The 20,559-nt window shown below is 39.8% G+C and overlaps 1 protein-coding gene across 1 annotated transcript in view; it reads left to right on the top strand.

The window, feature by feature from the left end:
* Positions 1 to 19,939, top strand: part of LOC129071112 (vascular endothelial growth factor receptor kdr-like) — a 168,307-nt gene extending 148,368 nt beyond the window's left edge. The window contains exons 26-28 of the mRNA XM_054574237.1: positions 2,871 to 2,976; positions 9,922 to 10,028; positions 14,676 to 19,939. Coding sequence (XP_054430212.1) covers positions 2,871 to 2,976; positions 9,922 to 10,028; positions 14,676 to 14,874 — 412 coding nt within the window. The 3' untranslated portion in view covers positions 14,875 to 19,939. The remainder of the gene's footprint in view (positions 1 to 2,870; positions 2,977 to 9,921; positions 10,029 to 14,675) is intronic.
* Positions 19,940 to 20,559: the final 620 nt, after the last annotated feature.

Genomic DNA, 20,559 nt, shown 5'->3' with positions numbered 1-20,559 from the left:
TTGTCTGCCGTCAGCATTCTACTCAGAGAAATCAAATGACAGAGTCTGACCACTTCACCTGACCCTTTCAGAGCTAGGAACAGACCCAGAAGAAGGTATAGCAGTGAGTGTCAGGTTGCGAAGAATATTATCTTCAAACCCAAGAACTGGTAATACAGAAACATTTTTTCCTTAAGCAACAGGCACACTTTGTGACTATCGCAGGGCCAGGTAGAAACACAGAGGGGAGGCCACAGAGGTCTACCAGCCACCATTAGTGAGAGAACAAAGCAACAAAGGAAGGAGCCAACTTTCCCCAGCTCACTCCATATTCCACCCATCAAATCTGCACTGCCAGCAGCATCATCTGGCTGCAAAGCATAGCACTGGGATTTCACATATTTGAAAACCCATTGCCTACTACATTCCCCGTTAGGGTTGGTTCCCTGAGATTGAGGTGGCCTCAAGACATGAGACAAGCCCACCTTCCCAGGGAACACAAGCCATTTTCCATCACCAAGCAGAGATCTGAGAAGCCAGTGCAAGAGAACTAAAAATTTGTGATTCAGCACCACCTATTGGAAAGCATTAGAAAGACTGCTTATCTGTCTAATAGAGAATTAAGTGCCAGTCATTCATAGATGCCTAGAAAGAGAAGGAATCCATCAAATACCGTGAAAAACTAAGGTAATGAGGCAGCTCAGAAATAAAATGAAAAACCTCCAGAAAATAAACTTAAAGACATGAAAATATGTGATATAAATAACAAAATTCAAGATTGCAGTTCTGAAAAAACTAAACAAGATGCAAGAAAACACAGATAGGCATTTTAATGAACTTAGAAACAAAATCAAAGAACAAAATGAGTACTTTTACAAAGAGATTAAACTCTAAAAAACAAAAATTCTGGACATGAAGAACTCAACAAAAGAGATAGAGAATGAACTAGGGAGCACAGGAGATAGAACTGACCAGATGGAGGAAAGAATTAGTGATATTGAAGATAGAAATCTAGAAACGATGCAGATAAAAGAGAGACTTAAGCATAAAAAAATAAAATAATGTATGAGAACTATCTGACTCCATCAGAAAGAGCAATATAAGAATAATAGGCATACCAGAAGGAGAGGGAGAACAGAGAGCATACTTAAACAAATAGTTAATGAGAACTTCACAACCTATGGAAAGAGCAAGATCCTCAAATTTAAGAAGCAAACAGAACACCTTATTACTAAAGTCCGAAAAGGCCTTCTCCAAGGCACATAGTACTAAAACTGCCAAAAATTCTTGACAAGGAAAGAATTCTTAAGGAAGCCAGGGAAAAAAAGAAAGTAACCTATAAAGGAAAGCCCATGAAGTTATCACAGGATTTCTCAGCAGAAACTCTAGAAGCTAGAACAGCATGGAACCAAATATTCAAACTACTGAAAGAGAAATTACAAGCCAAAAATTATATATATATAAAATATATACATAAATATATATGTATTACCCTTTAGATATGAAGGAGAAATAAAGACTATTCTAGGCATAGAGAAGCTGAAGGATTTTATAACCAGGAGACCTCCATTGCAGGAAATATTCAAAGGGGTTATTCTACCTGAAACAAAGATCTAAAGATCAGGAATCTATGAGTGAGATCACAAAAAAAATCACAGTGTAAATAATGATAACTTGTGAAAACAAAAACATAAAAGGGAAGGCAGTAAAGGCCTGAATTTGCAGAGGAGAATGGAGATCAGATTGATTCAAAGAAAAAGGGCTATTATTCTTATGAAATTTTCATAAACACAATGGTAATCTCTCTCACACTCACACACACACACACACACACCCCCAAAACTGAAACACATAGCTTTAAAAAAAAGAGGAAACAGAAAAGAAGTATGGAATACCACCAAACGAAAACAACATACTATTTCACTCATATGTGGGATATAAGACTGAAAGCAACAAATGAACAAACAAAAACCCATAGACACAGACAACAGTATGGTGGTTACCAGAGGGAAGGGTGGGGTGGGGTTTGTAAATGGTCAAAGAGGTCAAATATATGGTGATGGAAGATGATCTGACTTAGAGTTGAAGGCACACAATACAATATACAGATCATGTATCATAGAAATGTACACTTGAATCCTAATCTTATTAACCAATGTCACTCCAATACCTAATAAAAATAAAAAATAAATGAATTTACACAATTACTACAGGCGCTAAAAGGAGATTTGAAGGTCTGTTTTTCACAGAGCTTTATAGATAAGTTCATGATTACCATTTCTTTTTAACAAACAGCATTTACCACTTAGTTGATGGCTCATTCTCCAAAGTCTTTGGAAAGTACAGGCTGGGATTCCAGTGGTACCACTTAATCTCTAAAAATGATGGCATTTTATACCATTTTCCAAAGATATGTAAAGATATTTGAGGATCAAACTCCAATTCTATAAGCTTCTAAGTCATGAGGAGGGCCCAAAGTCTAAGAGTATTTGAAGCCAGTTAGTTTCCTGACAAATATAGCAGTCTCCCCATTCACATCATTCTGGTTCTGCCAAAGGAGTTTAGCAACAAACCTAAAGGCTAGGTTGCATTTTTTTAATGTTAGGGTTTTCTAAGTATTTGGTTTACATGTGGACTAATTATGGCTGATTAAATGCATGCATTTATGTGTACAGACTTGAAACAAATGCTCCTAAAGGGAACATAAGGGTACTGGAGAGATATGGAGCAGGCAGGTTTTCAGAAACCTCACTCTAAAACCACCATAGCAAAGAATATGGCTTGGGGGTAATTGTGAGGATATGATCTCGGGTGTCATCCATAGAAAAAGTTAGAGAAGCAATGGGAATAAGAGAATAAAACTTTATTGGTATTTTTTTTTCAATCTTCAGCTACCAGACTATGCTTGACTGCTGGCACAGTGAGTGCACCCTCAGACCCAACTTCTCTGACCTTGTTGGGCGTCTTGGAGACCTCCTTCAGGCCAATGTTCAACAGGTATCCATTGCTTTCATTTATTCTGTCATTTCAGTGTCATTTTCATGTTGTCTACTAAGTCACAGCTCTTGGAGCTGGGAGCACTACAATGTTGGCCTAGGCTCATATTCAGTCCTCGGGAAGCTCATCATCTAGTATATGGGAGTTTAAGGGAAATAATTACAATGTTATAGGAAAAGTGAAATAGGAAAATGGGGAAAAGAATACATTCCTGAAGAGAATACATGCAAGTAGAGACAACATCATTTCTTCATTAAAATACTTACTGAGAGATCCAAAGTGATAGAGAGGTAAGTGGAAGCTACATTAACCTCCTCCTAGGACCAATCTGGAATTACAATTAAATTGTACGGAAATCATCCTGAACAACCAACTGAACGCTGGCTGAAGAGAAGCCTTATAGCTGCGGACAAACAGAAGAAAACACTTCACTACAATGTGACTGGTAGGGAGTGCAGAGGAGATGCAAGAGGGCTGGCTGGGCTCCCACAGGTGGCAGCTGAAGTGCCAGAGGGATATTTCAGTGGCCAAGCACTTCCCCTTAAAAAGTGTGGGGTCTAATCCCAAGCTGAGCTCCCCAGCCTACGGCACCAAAACTGGGAAAGGAATCCAGATAACATCCAGCTGGGTAAAGCAGCAGGGTTTCTGTCACGCAGGGAGTGATGGCTGGAGATGCAAAGAGCCTCTTAAAGGGCCAACGCACAAAATTTCCTTTGCAGCCACCTACCCTGGGTATGGGCAGGAGGGCAGATTGGACTAGAGACGCTTGAATAGAGTCTGGGGTTGGAGGCTCTGGGCAGAGAACTGAGGGAACAGCCAACAGGGTTGCTATGCTGAGTTGTTCCCCATACTAAAGGAGCCATTATTCTCAGGCAGAGCACTCCTCTCCAAAGGCATCACCTGAGGGGAAGAAATAGCCCTGCCCAAATGAATTACTCAGCCACAGCCAGTGGTGCTTAAGCCTGGCTGATTACAGCTTGATTAGATTAACAACTGCTCAGTTTAGGGACCGATTATTTTAAGGACTAAGGCAGAAAAAAACAAAGAAGCAGCCAAAATGGGAAGGCAAACAGACACCAAATGAAAGAACAAGAGAATTCTCTAGAACTGATGAAATGGAGGAAAGCAATTTATCAGGGAGAGAGTTTAAACTAATGATTATAAGGATATTCAAAAGCATGAAAAAAGACAGAAACCATGAAAAAGGAACAGTCAAAAATAAAGAATGAACTATCTGACATAAAAAATACACTGGAAAGAATAAAGAGCAGGTTAGATGAAGCAGAGGATCGCATCAGTGATTTGGAAGACAAGGTAGGAAAAAAAAACCACCCAGGCAGAGCAGCAAAAAGAAAAAAGAATTTTTAAAAAATGAGGAGAACTTAAGAAACATTTTGGACAACAAGAAGCAGAACAACATCCACATCATGGGAATACCAGAAGGAGAAGAGAGCAAGCAAGGGATCAAGAACCTGTTTGAAGAAATAATGACTGAAAACTTCCCTAATCTGGTGAACGAAAAAAAAACACACAAGTCCAGGAAGCTCAGAGAGTTCCAAACAAGTAGTCCCAAAGAGGCCTACACCAGGACCCAACATAATTAAAATGACAAGGCTTAAAGACAATGAGAGAATCCTAAAAGCCGCGAGAGAAAAGCAGGTAGTTACCTACAAGGGAGCACCAATTAGACTCTCATTCAGTTACTCATCAGATGACTCATCAGAAACATTTAAGGCCAGAAGGGAGTGGTGTGAAATATTCAAGGTGATGAAAGCGAAGACCTACAATCAAGGCTACTTTACCCTGCAGGCTATCATTTAAAATTGAAGGAGAAAAATAAGGAGCTTCCCAGACAAGAAAAAGATACAGGAGTTTGTTAACACTAAACCAATACAGCAACAAATGCTAAAGGGCTTGTTTTAAGAAGAAGAGAAAGAGAAAGGAAAAAACCAGAGGAAAACAGTCTAACAATAAAATAGCACTACATGCATATCTATCAATACTCACGTTAAATTAAATGGCATAAATGCTCCAACCAAAAGAAAGAGGGTAGCTGAATGTCTAAGAAAACAAGACAGCATATATATGGTGCCTCCAAGAGAGCCGTCTCAGATCCAAAGATACACAGAGACTAAAACTAAAGGGATGGAAAAAGGTATTTCATGGAAATGGAAAGGGGGAAAAAAATCTGGGGTAGCAGTACTTTTACCTGACAAAACAGATTTTAAAACCAATGCTATAGTAAGAGACAAAGAAGGCCACTACATAATGATAAAGGGAACAATCCAACAAGAGGATAGAAGAACCCTAGTAAACATTTACACATCCAACATAGGAGCACCTAAATATGTGAAGCAAATCTTGATGGGCATAAAGGGAGAAATCTACAGAAATACAGTCATAGTCAGGGATTTCAACACCCCATCGACCTCAATGGATAAGATCTTCCAGAAAGAAAATCAACAAGGAGACAGCAGCCTTAAATGACACACTAGGTCAAATGGATTTAATTGATATATTCAGAGCATTTCAGACCAAAGCAACAGAATATACCATATTTTGCCATGTATAATGAACACCCATGTTTTGGGCCCAAACTTTCAGGGGGGGGGGAAATCTTTCATTTTATGGAATTAGTACTGCCCATGTATAATGTGCATCCTTATTTTTCCCTCAAAAATTTGTGCTAAATAGTGTACATTATGCACAGAAAAATATGGTACATGCTTTACAAGTGCACATGGAATGTTTCCTAGGATAGACCACATGTTAGGACACAAAAGAAGTCTCAGTCAATTTAGGGAGATTGAAATCATATCAAGCATGTTCTTTGACCACAACGCTATGAATCTAGAAATCAATCACAAGAACACTGAAAAACACACAAAGACATGGAAGCTAAATAACATGTTATTAAACAATGAATGGGTCAACAAGGATATCAAGGAAGAAATCAAAAGATATCTTGGAACACATGAAAATGAGGACACAACAACACAAAATCTGTGGGACAGTGGGAAAGCGATCCTAGAGGGAAATTCATAGCATTACAGGACTATCTCAAAACATAAGAGAAAACTCAAATGAACAATCTAGCTTCTAACTTAAAGGACATTGGAAAATAACAACAAAGAAGACCTAATGTAGAAGGAAGGAAGTAATAAATATCAGAGCAGAAACAAATGAAAGAGTCTAAAAACCAATACAAAAGATCAATGAATCTAAGAGCTGGTTTTTTAAAGATAAACAAGATTGACAAAACTTTAACCAGACTCATTAAGAAAAAAAAGGACCCAAATAAAATCAGAAATGAAAGAGGAGAAATAACAACTGACACCAAAGAAGTACAATGGATTGTGAGAAAATCCATTATGAGCAACTATATGCCAACCGACTGGACAACCTGTATTAAATGGGTAAATTCCTGGAAACAAACAGTCTTCCAAAACTAAATCAGCAAGAATCAGAGATTCTGAATAAACATATTGCACCTAGTAAAATTGAAGCAGTAATCAAAAAACTCCCAAAAAACAAAAGCCCTGGACCAGATGGCTTCACAGGTGAATTTTACCAAATATTCCAAGAAGAACTAAAACCTCTCCTTCTCAAACTATTTCATAAAATTCAAGAGGTAGGAAGACTCCCAAACTCATTTGACAAAGCCAGCATTATCCTAATTCCAAAACCAGATAAAGACACTACCAAGAGAGAAAAGTATAGGCCAATATTTCTGATGAACATAGATGCTAAGATCCTCAACAAAACATTAGCAAACCAAATACAGCATTGCATCAAAAAGATCATACACCATAATCAAGTGAGATTTATTCTGGGAATACAAGGTTTGGTACAACATTCCCTAATCAATAAATGTGATTCACCACATAAACAATGAAGGATAAAAACCACATGATCTTATCAATAGATGCAGAAAAAGCATTTGATAAAATCCAGCACCCATTTATGATAGAAACTCTCACCAAAGTGGGAATAGAGGTAACATACCTAAACATAATAGAGGCCATATATGAGAAACCTACAGCCATCATCATACTCAATGAGCAAAAACATATTTGCAGCTCAATATTTGGTTTGTTTGTTGTTTTTTTTTTCCAGCCGACTTACTGCCAATAGAATTGAAGAACTTTAATGGCCTCTTTTCATTATATACTGTCTCTGTCCTTTTCAGTGCATGTTGACAGTGTTTCTGATCATACGATTTTCTTAAAACTTTTGTGGTCTTCCCATGAAGTTCATTGGGGTTCACTTTCTTTGAATAAAACCACACCCACAAACTTTTCTGAAATAAGCATTTCTATAATTTAGACTCTTGCTAAAATGTTTGACAATCTCCTTAAAGTTCCTAGAAGCACTGTTGTTCTCTAGGTTGATCTTTAAGCCATAGTTCCTTGACCGTGTCATAGATTTATTCTTTGTTCAGAAGCTGTTTGTTTATTTTAGGACATACGTTACTATCTGGAGAAGAAAAAATATTGAAAACCATCAATTCCTGACTCCCTTCATTTAACAATTTGTCCTTCCCACAATTGTATCTTTCTTGCATTTTATTAGCAGCAAAAAGATCCAACCATATGGCACCATCAGTAAAAATAACATCACCAAGGTCATTGAATGTATTAGTCAAATTTTCTACTTTTCACATAGCAACAGGCAACAATGTTGCTAAACTGTCCGCTACACCTAATAAGGAACTCCTTTCAGTTTCTGATAAGATGTTCCTCACAAGCAGCCTCCCCTTGTCAAGCCAAAGTTAAACAAAGAGTCATTTTATAGCAATTTATACTTTCACTGATTATCTTACGTTTTTCATTTAAATTTTGGTTTTCGGTTACAACTCATATTCAGTATTATTTTGTATTAGTTTTAGGTTTGCAATTATAGTGGTTAGATAATGATATACCTTACAAAGTGATCATCCTGAGATTTCCAGTACCATCTGACACCATACATAGTTATTACAATACTGTTGTGACTGTATTCCCTATGCTGTACATTAAATGACCATGACTATTTTGATACATAACAATTGGTACATCTGAATTCCTTCCATTTAAAACTCATACGCTCAAACCCCCACCAATCTAGCAACCATCGGTGTGTTCTCTGTATCTATGGATTTGTTTCTATTTTATTTGTTCATTTTCTTTTTTAGACTTCACGTGTAAGTAAAATCTTACAGTATTTGTCTTTCCATCTAACTTATTTCACTTAGCGTAATGCCCTCTTTGTCAATCTATGCTGTTGCAAGTGGTGAGGTTTCATTCTTTTTATGGCTGGGTCATATTCCATTGTATAGATGTACCACAGCTCTTTTGTTTACTCATATATTGATGGACACTTGGGTAGCTCTCATTTCTTGGCTATTGTAAATAAGGCTGCAATAAACATAAGATGCCTATGTTCTTTCAAATTAGTATTTTGGCTTGCTTCAGATACATCTCTAGAAGTGGGATCACACGGTCATAAAGCAGTTTCATTTTTAATTTTTTGAGGATTATGTTGTTTTCTATAATGGCCACAGCAATCTGCACTTATTCCAACAGTTCAGGAGGATTCCGTCTTCTCCCATATCTTCACCAGCACCTGTTGTTTTTGACTTACTGATCAGAGACATTCAGACAGGTGTGAGGTGATACATCATTTTGATTTAATTTGCACTTCTCTGATGATCAGTGATGCTGAGCATCTTTTCATGTATCTATTGGTTGTCTGTATGCCCTCTTTGGTGAAATGCCTATTCAGGTCCTCTGTGCATTTTTAATTGGATGGTTTGGTTTTTTGGGTGCTGAGTTATATGTGGTTTTTTAGGTAATTTTCAATACTAACATCTTATCACATGTATTATTGGCAAATACTGTCTCCTACTCAAGAGGCTGTTTTCCTTTGCTGTGCACGCCCAGGGGCTAGTGCACACCCTGGCTGGTGCCATGTAGAGAGGAGTGCTTGACCCAGGAAAGATGGCGTCTTTGGGCAGTGTGGGAAAGGTACTCAGCATCCCTCTGTCTCTCTCCCCAAAGCTTCACAATCTAGTCTCTCCCTACAGGATCCCAGTGTGCTCTGAGCTGAGGTCCCTCCATGGGATTCCAGGATGAGTGGCTGCAAATAAGAATTTGTGTGCTAGCTCTTTAAGAGAGGGTACCTGCGTTTCTCACGGCTTTCTACCTCATCCTGGTGGTCAGAATCTGCTGATTTTCACAGCCAGATGCTGTGGGGGCTCCTCTTTCTAGCACTGGTGCTCTGAGTTGGGGAGCCTGGCATGGGGTTGAGATTCCTTGTTCCTCAAGGGGGATTTGTGCAGCTGAGATATCCCTCCAGATTCTCAACTACCACAAGTGGGCACAGGACCATTCCTTTTTGCATCTTTGGCCTTCCTACCAGTCTGCAGGCAGCTTTTTCTGTATATCCTTCATTATAAGACTTCTGTTTAGCTAGCCTTTTATTGATTATTCAGGTTGCTTGTTCTATAATTTAGTTGTAGTTCAGATTTGGTGCTCAAAGAAGGTGAATGTAACTTCCACGTACTCACTGCCATCTTGGATCCCTTCACTGTTTCTCTTCTTAGAGGACTTTCTGTTTCTGCTCACTCCCTTCATCACTTGTAAGATTGTTTATTTAAGAGGAGAAAGGATAGGGGAAATTAAGAGAGGAGAAGGGAAAATTCTTTATTAAACATTTGAATAAAAAACCCTGAATCCAAAAGTTTGTAAACACAGCATTATTAATCAGACTCAGTGGCACAAAACGTGTGGCTCTAATTCTTGAGCAGGAATTTTGAGGTAAATAGAAAAGTAGAGCAAACTTCTGAACTATCCAATGAAAGCCAGCCAGCTCTTAGAGCCAGATGTAGGCAGGAAAGGATATCACAAATGCAGGTTGGTATATTTGTACCTTGGGAATGATGGACACATGTGTTTCCATATGCAGGATGGCAAAGACTACATACCTCTGAATGGCACCGGTGGACCGCCCACATTCATGGCCCTGGATCCTGTGGAAGAGACCGTAAGCAGTAACATCAGCATGGAAGCCAGGTGAGATCCAGTAGCTCCTGATTCTTTCACATAATGGCTTGGAAAACTATGACCAAGGATACTTGTCCAGAATCAGTAATTGTTTTAACAGGGGGATCAGGAAATTATACTCCTCTTTTTCTAGAGTTCTGAACAAACTAAAACATAAATGATAGTGCCAACCTAAGGTCTTTGCTCCAGCTTTCTTGTTGATATAAGCTAAATTAGAGAATTGGCTTACGGGTGCATCCAGAAGGACTTGTGAACACTCTCCTGAATTAGATTTACCCTGAAATTTCAGGGTTCCCCCTCAGGGAAAATACACTTTTTTTTTTTCGCAACCAAGAAAGTCCTAAAGAGAGGAAGGACTTGAGAAAAGCATAGCAATTACTTCTCCTCACCAATCTGATAATTAATTTCCCTCTCACAGTGAGGGTTGTTTTTTTTTTAAAGATTGGGGGAGAGTGTGCCTCTTACAGCATGTCCTTCACATGAGAGGAGTTAAAAAAAATGCTCCTGCCAACAGAGAATGTTGAATGGTAAGTGGAGAGGGCCCAAGGACAATTGAAGATAAGAATAAGCACAATTTAATTCACCTCAAGTGAACAATGAACATATTCAATACCTTTGTGTTCAACATTATTAGGCACTGAGATGGTGTAAAATAAGACCACTCAAAACAACCGACCATCTACCAGCAATATAAGATCTGCATGATTACGAGCAAGTCTAGGGAGTTTTGTCAAGGGGGCATAAATAAGCGGTGTGGATTAAGAGTTCAGAGAACAGAGAAATCAACACAGGGGTAAGACATCAAGGCAGGGTCTACATTTACAGTTGTGTAGTTTGTATAAGACACAGGTGCTCAGCTCAGGGAGCAAATGGGGACTGAATCTAGCTCATGTTCTACTTGCAGGCCTAGAGGAAGGAACATCTTTCACAGAGTTAGTTTACCATTCATTAAGGATCAAAGGAAGGATTCTGTCCACAGGGGGTACCTTTTACTAATCTACACAAAATATAAGGTTGTCATGGTCTTAGTAGAAGATCCCCAGAGGAGCTGAGGCTTATGGTGAGCCCACCAAGAATGCACACAGCATTTACACAGCAATTCCCAATCCCATCACATAGTCATTGGCTGAAAAATTTGTATGATTCCAATGATGCTTGTCACATAAATCTTTTTTAAAAAGCTTTAGTTCTCAAAATTTTCCACATCTTACACATCAAGTCTAGCTTATTCTGCACTTGATTGATTGGTATGTTGCTCCTAACACTGTAAACATTTAATGACAGCTGCAAGTCATAGTGTGTTTCAGAAGAAAGACAATCCTAGAGTCATCCCAGCTGGAGTGTTAGGAAAAATAGCACACAGTCCTCTAAATTCTACCTTTCTCTTAAGAATGGAGAGTCCAAAGCTGTGAGGGGTGGGACTTTCCAGTCCATCTGGAGAAAGTAAGAACTGAGCTCTGGTCCAGGAGGCCTTGTCTAGTAGTTTATTCAACATCGCCTGTTATTGTTGAAACACTGGCTGAGCCCATTAGTTACAACCATATCATTTGCCGATGAGGAAGAAGGGAATGCCTTTCCCACTTGGAGATTTTTTCTTCAGGAGGGCTACATGAAAATCTTGGAGAGGATCAAACTTCATTTTATTGAGGCAGCCGAGTCAGTCCTCCAGATGGTTCACTGAGTCAGTGAAACTGCTTCAAGACAGTTTCTCCCTGGAAGCAACAAGGTCACTGACATCACAAATTCACATTCTCCTTTCTGGGAAGCTTTTTTTTTTTTTTTTTCCAATCTCCACCTACAGTATGTCACCTATGATGACATAGGAAAACCCACCCTCTGCCTCCCTACAAAGACCAGCAATTAGACATCTGTCCATGAGAACACCTCTGGGAGAGATATGGAGTCCGCTTTAGAAACTTCAGCAACGCAGTGGAACAAATGGAGAATAATCTTTTAAAAAGGGAAGGCAAATCAGCTTCATTTTGCCTGCATGATTGCACCTCCCAAGCCAGTGTTGCTCGGTGCCAAGACGGAACTTCCTATCTAGAGAAAGTTTCCCTCACTGGGCAAAAGGAAAGTTACCTGATTCCCCAGCATTCCGAGGCATAATACAAAAGACCAGCTTCACTTTTACCCCACCCAGAGACTATTAACAAAGTTGGGATGTATGCAGATGATTAGGAATAAGGACGAAAAACAGGCTATCATATCAGCGCTACAAACTGGAGTGACTACGGTTCCCAGTCTCGGTAGCTTTATCCACTGAAGAAATCAATAGCCAACACAGTTGCTCTGGACCCCTTGTGAATTTCACCAGTTTTTACCCCATACACATATTCCTATTGGTAGTACAGCAGCTGCCAGAATACCTTCCAGATACCTCTGCCTCAGCCCCTGTGCCCCCACCAGAGAAAGGACCCCCATTGGCAGCCACCCCAGGCCTCTAAAGCTGCATGATTATAAGATCCCTGCCTATACATCTATACACCTGTAGCCGTACCCGCTAATGTGTACATGCTTAATGTGTACATGGGGATAAACCCCTCCCCAGCTTTGTGCCAGCATGCCACTGACCCTATGCTACCCATCAAGCTAAACTGACATGTGCCTCCGGGAGACCATGCAGTGACAGGAGGGAATGTGCACAGCCAGGGACTGCGGTTATTGAATGGCTTTGATCAATTCTTGTCTCATGTCACTGGCTGGCACGAAGGGGCTCACATGCAGCCAGCTGATGCAGCTATATACCTGTATGCCCTAAACCTGACTCTCGACACTGGCCTCTATTGATGTGCACTCATGAGGAGACCCAGCAGCTGTAGGAGAGCCTGACAACCGCCAGCCATCGCAATGGATGATGTTGAGCCTGTGTCATAATAGACATGTTTTTCCTATGTTTATTGGGTCATCTCTATGTCCTCTTTGGAGAAGTGTCTATTCAGGTCCTTTGCCCATTTTTTAATTCAGTTGCTTCTTTTTCTGTTTTTAAGTTGTCTGAGATCTTTCTAAAGTTTGGATAGTAATCCCTTATCAGATGTATCATAGGTGAGTCACATCCTGGAGGTTGTATTTTCGTTTTGTTGATGGTTTCCTTTGCTGTGCAGAAATACAGGGTTCAGTGCAGATAATGTCCCTTTTTCACACAAAATCTTTTGTTATGAAATCATAAACATGTAATTCTGCAATATAACGATATCACGCTCAAGAACACCATGTAACATTTTAGGTGACATGTTCAAATTAAAACTATAAATCATTATCCTACCAACCACACTCAAGCAGGCCTTACTTCTTCTAGTCCCTGATTTTTATTTTGATGTATTCCCACTTTTTAAATATTTTCCTTCCACCCCAGACCCCACACCCCCACCAGAGAAAATATCGCTAAGGGAAATGTCAGAGTTTACTGCCTATATTTTCTTCTAGGAGTTTTATGTTTTGGTTTTGAGTCTTATATTTAAGTCTTAAGTTGATTCTGAGTTTATTCTTGTATATGCTGTAAGAAGTTGGTTATTTAATTTTTCCCATGTATCTGTGCAATTTTTCAAACACCACTTATGGAATAGACTATTTTACCCTATTGTATATTTTTGCCTCATTTGTCAAATAATCATTTATGATATAGATGTGGGTTTATTTATTTCTGAGATCTCTTTTCTGTTCCATCGATATATATTGTCTGCTTTTATGCCAGTACCATGCTGTTTTGATTGCTACGGCCTTGTAGTATACTTTGATATTACATAGCATGATACATAATATCTTTCCCAAATTTTCTAGTTATTCAAGGTCTTTTGAAGTTTGTTATATATATTTTTGGGTTATTAGTTCTAGTTCTGTGAAAAACACCAATGGTATTTTGACAGGAATTGTGTTGAATGTATAGATTGTTTTGAGTATTATAGACATTTTAATGATAATTATTCCTATCCATCAGCACAGTATATCTTTCCATTTCTTTTTATCTTCTTCATTTTCTTTAGTATTTTTTTTTTTGAGCACAGGTCTTTTACTTCCTTGGAGACCTTTCAGTCCTCATTTTACATATGAGGAAATTGAGTAATAGTGAATAGAATAAACTGGCCTAGGGTTACACAGTATTCTTTCTATAACAGAAAGGATGATGATCTCAAAGCTTTAAGTTAAACTACATGTAGTTGCCATTTTTACAGGCCAGAAATAGTCCAAAAAATTAGAACAAGAAAGAGCTTAAAAGTCACCTAATCCAACTCTCTTTCCTCATATTCATCGTACAGGTGAAGAAATTGAAGCACATCTCAAAAGTTACACAGCTCTATAAAGTTTCACAGCTCTGTAGAGTTTCCTGGGCCTTGAGGCAATGTTAGCAGTGAACACATGCCACATTGTAAATATTTTTAATGGCTTTCCCCAATCAGATTAAAAACTGCCTGCCAGAAGGGACCACAGTTTCTATTTCTTGATTTTCCCCATTTGCCTAGCACAGGGTCACCATAATTTTCATAGACCTGCACTGATCTTTGGCTTCCCCAAAGGGAAAAACGTGATCTTTTCCAAAGAGGCTTCGGTCTTCCTACATGTCTGCCGACTTCTGGCGTCTCTCTGTCTAAAATAGGGCCTCCCGTCTCCAAAATTATCTGTTCTAGCCTAAGTATGTTTCTTTTTCTCCTTGACCAGCCTGAGTACTGTCATCAAGAACAAGGAGTCCCTTCAGAGAGAGAATGACATGGAGATTGTGAAATATTCAACCCTGGACATTGGAGAGGAAGACCGGATGAAGGAGACCTCCCTCCTGCCACTGGATCCTACCCTCGAGTGTCACAGCCCCCCGCCCGACTATAATTCTGTGGTCCACTACAGCACTCTATCCCTGTAACTTAGTTCTAGTCCCCTTTCCCACTCCTTCCAAACCACTCCTCTTTTTCCTCAGAAATCAACCCATTCTGTTCACATTCAGGTCATGGTAGCAGAATTATGCGTTTGGGACTAGAGAATGAGAAAAAGAATACATGGGCAGAGAATCTCCATTCCTCACATTCCTTTTGGAGGCACAGCTGGCTAAAGCCAGACCCCAGGCCTGATAGAGAGACAGCAGGATGTTCAGTCCCATTTCTCTTCCTGTTATACACCAATGACCCTACCTGGGTGTGCTCAGATTCACAATAGCGCATTTGCTAATTCCATGCGTCTTACCACCAACTTTGCCCATTATACTTGCATGAGGCCATTAGAAGGAACAATCTCTGTTGACCCATCAAAGACCCACAGAGCCTCCAGTCAGGATCTTTGACCACATCATATGCAGATCTTGGCAATGAGCCTCCAAACAGGGCTTGGTGGACTTCTCCCTGAATGTCTTTTCTTTAAAAAAAAATTACAGCAGCCATTTTTGAGACCTGAAATTTACTAGGGTTTGCCAGTAGAACGGAGTTGGCAGCTATTTGCCCGTAATGTCACCCATGAGGCATCTCTAACGCTGCATGGCCTCCTTTGGTTCTAGCAGTCCCAGTGAGAGTTGGCAATGTCCAGTATATTTAGGATGGTCTCCCTGTGAACTACCGCTCTCATCACCTTTCTATTGTTCCCATACCAGAAAACATACGATCAAAGTCATGTGAATTTCAATAGCATGACTTTGACACAAGCTCCCAGATCTGCATATGTGTCTATGTGGACTCAGACGAAAGCAGTGAGGGAAGGATTTGTGCCCAGTGCCCTTCCAGATTGGCCCTGTACTTCTCTCCTTGTAGAAAAACCCTGTTGCTACCTCTCTGCCAAGGGAGGAAAGTGTAGTTCCCCTCCTGGTGGTCAGGGATGACTAAATAAATCGTGGCCCTTTCTGTAATCTCTTCTTTCAAAAGCAACTCTTCATTGGAATCTGATGCGGCAGGGCCATGCACCTTCATTCTAAGCTCATCTCTGGATTGTCTGATGGGGCTATTCATTGATTTTTGAGAAAGTGAGCCACCTCCTCTAATTCATGCTGATAGCACCAGGGAAAAGGGGAGCAAGTAACATCCTACAAAAATGAGACCTTAAAGATGCTCTGGTTCGTTTCCACTTCCCATTTTGTAAATGGGAAAACTAAGAACCAGAAAAATGAAGAGGCTTGGATGCAAGTCTCCTGACTACTGGCCCAAGGCTTCTTCCACTGTCTAGACCATGTAGACACGTGTGCATACACATAAACACCTGCTAATGTATATGATGATGCAACTGGGATAAATCTCAAGAATAGCTTTTTTTCCTCCCTCATGGAAACAGAGGCCTGGGCTTCTGCTCCAACTGCTCCCCTTCTCTTCTGTAGTGGCCCAAAGAAACCCAGGACTCTGAAACCCAATTTTCACTTGTGACTCAAGAGCATTAGTGATGTAAAAGGCAATTAGAGGCAAGCTAGTCCCATTACCTGTCCATTTAAGAAGTTTGTAAAGGGACCCAGAGACACACAAGCCTGAGTCCTAGAAAGAAAACCCGAGTTTGGGGATACTCAAAACAAAGAGGTAAATGCAAGCCTTCTTATCTCTTCCCATCCCTTAGCCTATTGACAATACTAGACACATTTGCTGCTTGGTTCACAAAAAGTGGTGCCACGTATGTGATGGAAGACAGGGTAGGGGACAACCACCAGCCTCCAGCTACTATTAGGGGGGGAGGTCCTCTTCAAATATTCTTCAGGAAGTGCTTGTTTTGCAGCTGTACTTCCAAGAAATTACCTGAATCAGCTTTGCTGCTGTCCTAGTAAGACCTATGGGTTGAATGGAAGAAGTTACCACTGGAGGGTCATAGTGAAGGGCTAAACCTGATTCCTCCCTTTTTCCTGTCTCTGCTGAAAAATGATTGGCTCTTGAGATAGCAAGAAACTGATCACCATTTGGATACCCACCTGATGTGAAATCCCAGTTAGTCTCGATGGTCCTCAGTCTTGCCAAGGACCAGCTTTAGCTAACACAAGCTTTATGCAGTGGGACCCCCAAGAACAGAGTCAATGATGATCTTGTATTTCTGATTTAACTGGGGGAGAGAGCCTCTCAACTGTTTCAAAAAACTCTAGCAATGCACATGGCTCTGCTACCCACTGGTTTAGTGAAGAGAAATTCGTTCAATAATTCAGCAAGAGAATTCACCTTTGGCAGGACATGCTTGTATTGCATCTGCTTTATAAAAAGCTTTTTCTTAAGGCACACACTGACCAGGACTCTTAACTAGACTTCATGTAGATACAAAGTCAATATAAACACCTTCATACAGTTCCAAGGACCCCTCACAACAGGTCTTGGGAACAATAATTTACAAAGAAATGACCACAGTCCTATCTGTAGGAATTTGTGATAGGACGCTTACACCAGCAAACAGTAACACTTCAGAGTGTTAAACTGTTACAAAGTTATTTTGAAGCTCCAGATTCTGAATTGATGTCATTTATAATTTATCTTGTTAGTTGAATTGTGTTCTAGACTGGTTTTCCTTGAATCAAAAGCTGGTTCAGAGTTGGCTGTCTTGGCCGAATGCAGCCAATTTGGCTTAAGGCAATTCCTTCCACTCCTTTACTACTACTCTCAAGGGCAGAAGACCTCCTTTGTCTCTGTCCCCCATTCTCCATTGGACCTCATATTGGGCTACGGCCAGGGAAGATAAGCAGTAAGAGGGGGCTCCTCACCTCTGTTTACCTCTCAAGGGGGGAAACCCTCAATCAAGAATGTCACTTCTCATATGAAGGTTGCGCAGATATCCCTGCCTTCAACCAACCATGGTGGACAGTCAACCAACATTCTATTATCTTATGAGAGATTCTTGTCCACAACCCACCAGTGGATACATTATCCACATGTTACTATTTGTTGATAATTTACTAATCTATTGTTTTAAACTTAACTATTACTTCTTCCTCTTATTGGAATATATATTCATGTAGCCATATACACATATATACACAAATAATGTTGCTAAATTGTTATCCCATACCAAAAATTGCATTTTATAATGACATCCTTTCTTCAGGTGGAACCACATATCTCATACAGAGTGAACATGGTTTCCAATAATAGTTTCAAATGTCAGATACCTCATTCTTCTCTGGGATTTACCAGACCTTACCTTCTTACGTTGAACTCCTTCCAGTGTTCCAGGTTGGGCAAATGTTCTGCCAGACTCTGGGTAATTCTTGCTCTGCTGATAGCCAGCTCCCTTTCACCCAAGAGGATGAGAAGGGGAGGGGATGAATGGATGCATATTGACTCAGGGACCCATCTAATGACTTGTGAGGTTGGGAAGTGGAGCTTAAATTGTTAAGGGAGTCCAACTAACCAAGTTTCTCAGGGATTCTTGCATGGTCCCCAGGGGTGTTTCTAGCTACTTGTCTTTGTCTAATTTTGTTGGTAAAGTCTTTAAGATCTCGCACTTGATGCGATGAGCTTTTCTTTGTCACATTTGCTAGACTTTTTAACTTATTGTTTCCAGACAATGGGAATAAGATCCATAGAGCTTAAAGACACTTTTGACTCTCCAGATGAAAATTCTGAGGCCTGTAGTATTCTCCTTATACTTATAGAATACTTAGAGAATAAATACGCAGCTGGCTGATGACTGCTTTCATTCTTTCGTTTGCCTCTTTGGACTCCTGTGTACCTGTGAGTGCTTAGTAGCAGCCTGGAAGCAGACATGTTAGGGAATCACTTCCAGAAGTTGGCAAAGGTGATTTTGCATGGCTGGGAAGGGTACTTTGGCTAATGTGACCCCCTCTACTCTGCAGTTCTACAACACTCACCCCCTCCATGAGGCCTTCTGACACTAGTATATATTCATGTAAAAAGTAGTTGATACAGAGATAGAACTGGATGGCACACAGAGTGCTAACATCACCCTGGTATGTTCACCGGCAGCCAGACTGCGCTTTTTTTTTTTCCTGAAGTTTTTTCATTCCCCACAGACCATGAGATTCCTCTTAGAGATCAATTCTTAACCTCATCCTACCTCTATAACCTTGTCTCTTGGCAAGCAGATAAGGGGAGTGATTAAAAGAAGTCACTAACCCCTCTCCTTCTGGCACCCAGTGATACACTTGTAGCCAAGGTAGCAACAGTAGCAGCGACTGCAGGAACATTACTGTTGGTCCTGCCACCAAATAGTCCGATGCAAGACTTCAGTCCTTTGAGGCATGGAACTCCTCATCTGTCTCGAATAAGTGCTCATTCTATTATTCTTCTTCTCTGACTATTAGGTAAAAATCCCATCAACTTCTGGGGTCATCCTGCCCTGCTGTCATTTCCCTATCAACAAGGATGTCATTCTGACATGAGACAACTATTCCCTTTAGGGAAAAGAAAACCATTTGCTCCAGAAGTAGGGTAAGAGAAGAAAATTAGAAAGCTTTTTGGCAGAGGATTGCCCTTTCACCCCTATCTTGTAATACCACATTTCCAGTTGACCCTGCAGAGAGAAAAATGGGAAGCTCTGCCCTAGATTTATGAGACAGCCGTGCTGATAAGAAGAGGGTGTGAGGGTTCTGCCTGAGCAATGGATGGAGGTCAGGATAGTGTGATCCAGTGCTCAACGAATTTACAGCTTTGACAAAAATTCCACTGTGTAAGAAGCAGCCCTCTACTTCCATAGCTCACATTTCCTATGTACACCTTGTTCTTTCCTGACCGAATCCCTTATAGCGTAAGGTTTTCCTTAGCTTTTCCCTTAGCCAGATGGAGAATGTATCCAAGTGAATAAATCTTCCCCTTCCATAAGTTGTATCTTATTATTATGTAATCAAATAATATTGTATTTTTATTTTAAATATAGAAGTCTATATAACTATACATACATATATGTACAATCCTCAAATGTTGTCTTTCTGATATTATTTGGCATTTATATATTTCTGCAAGCTTTAATTGCTACCTCTTCCAAGCTGTATCTCTCCCTCCTCTATCATTTCTACTTGAGATGGTTTTGTAAAGGTGAATTTTACCATATGTGGAGTAAACGAACTTCAGGAAGACCACAGGTTTCTATTATTTCACAAGTGTGAAAAAGCAAAGACATCCAAATTAGAAAGAAGGGAGTAAAACTCACTATTTACAGAAGACATGATACCGTACATAGGAAAACCTAAAGACTCCACCAAAAAACAACTACATCTAAGAAATGAATTTGACAAAGTAGCACTTTTTATACACCAGTATTGAACTATTTGAAACATTCATTTCAGTACCTAAGAATAAGTTTAACCAAGAAGGTAAAAGATCTGTACTTGGAATATTGTACAATGTTGAAGAAAGAAATTGAGAAAGATACAAGTAAGTGGAAGCATATACAACATGCATGCACTTGAGGAATTAACATCATTAACATGCCCATACTACCCAAAACAATCTATATAGATTCATTGCAATTCTTATTAAATTGCCAATGGCATATTTTGCAGATCTATAACAAATATTCCAAAAATTTATATGGAAACACAAAAGACCCCAAATAGCTTCAGCAATCTTAAGAATCACAGTTAAAGGTATCACACTACCTGATATCAAACTATACTAAAAAGCCACTGTATTCAAAACAGCCTGGTACT

This window comes from Pteronotus mesoamericanus, unplaced genomic scaffold, assembly GCF_021234165.1.
Source record: "Pteronotus mesoamericanus isolate MK-2021 breed Mesoamerican mustached bat unplaced genomic scaffold, CSHL_Meso_final contig_256, whole genome shotgun sequence".
NCBI lineage: Eukaryota > Metazoa > Chordata > Mammalia > Chiroptera > Mormoopidae > Pteronotus > Pteronotus mesoamericanus.
The sequence above is the reverse complement of the archived record's forward strand: the minus strand, read 5'-3'. Positions and strand labels throughout refer to the sequence as shown.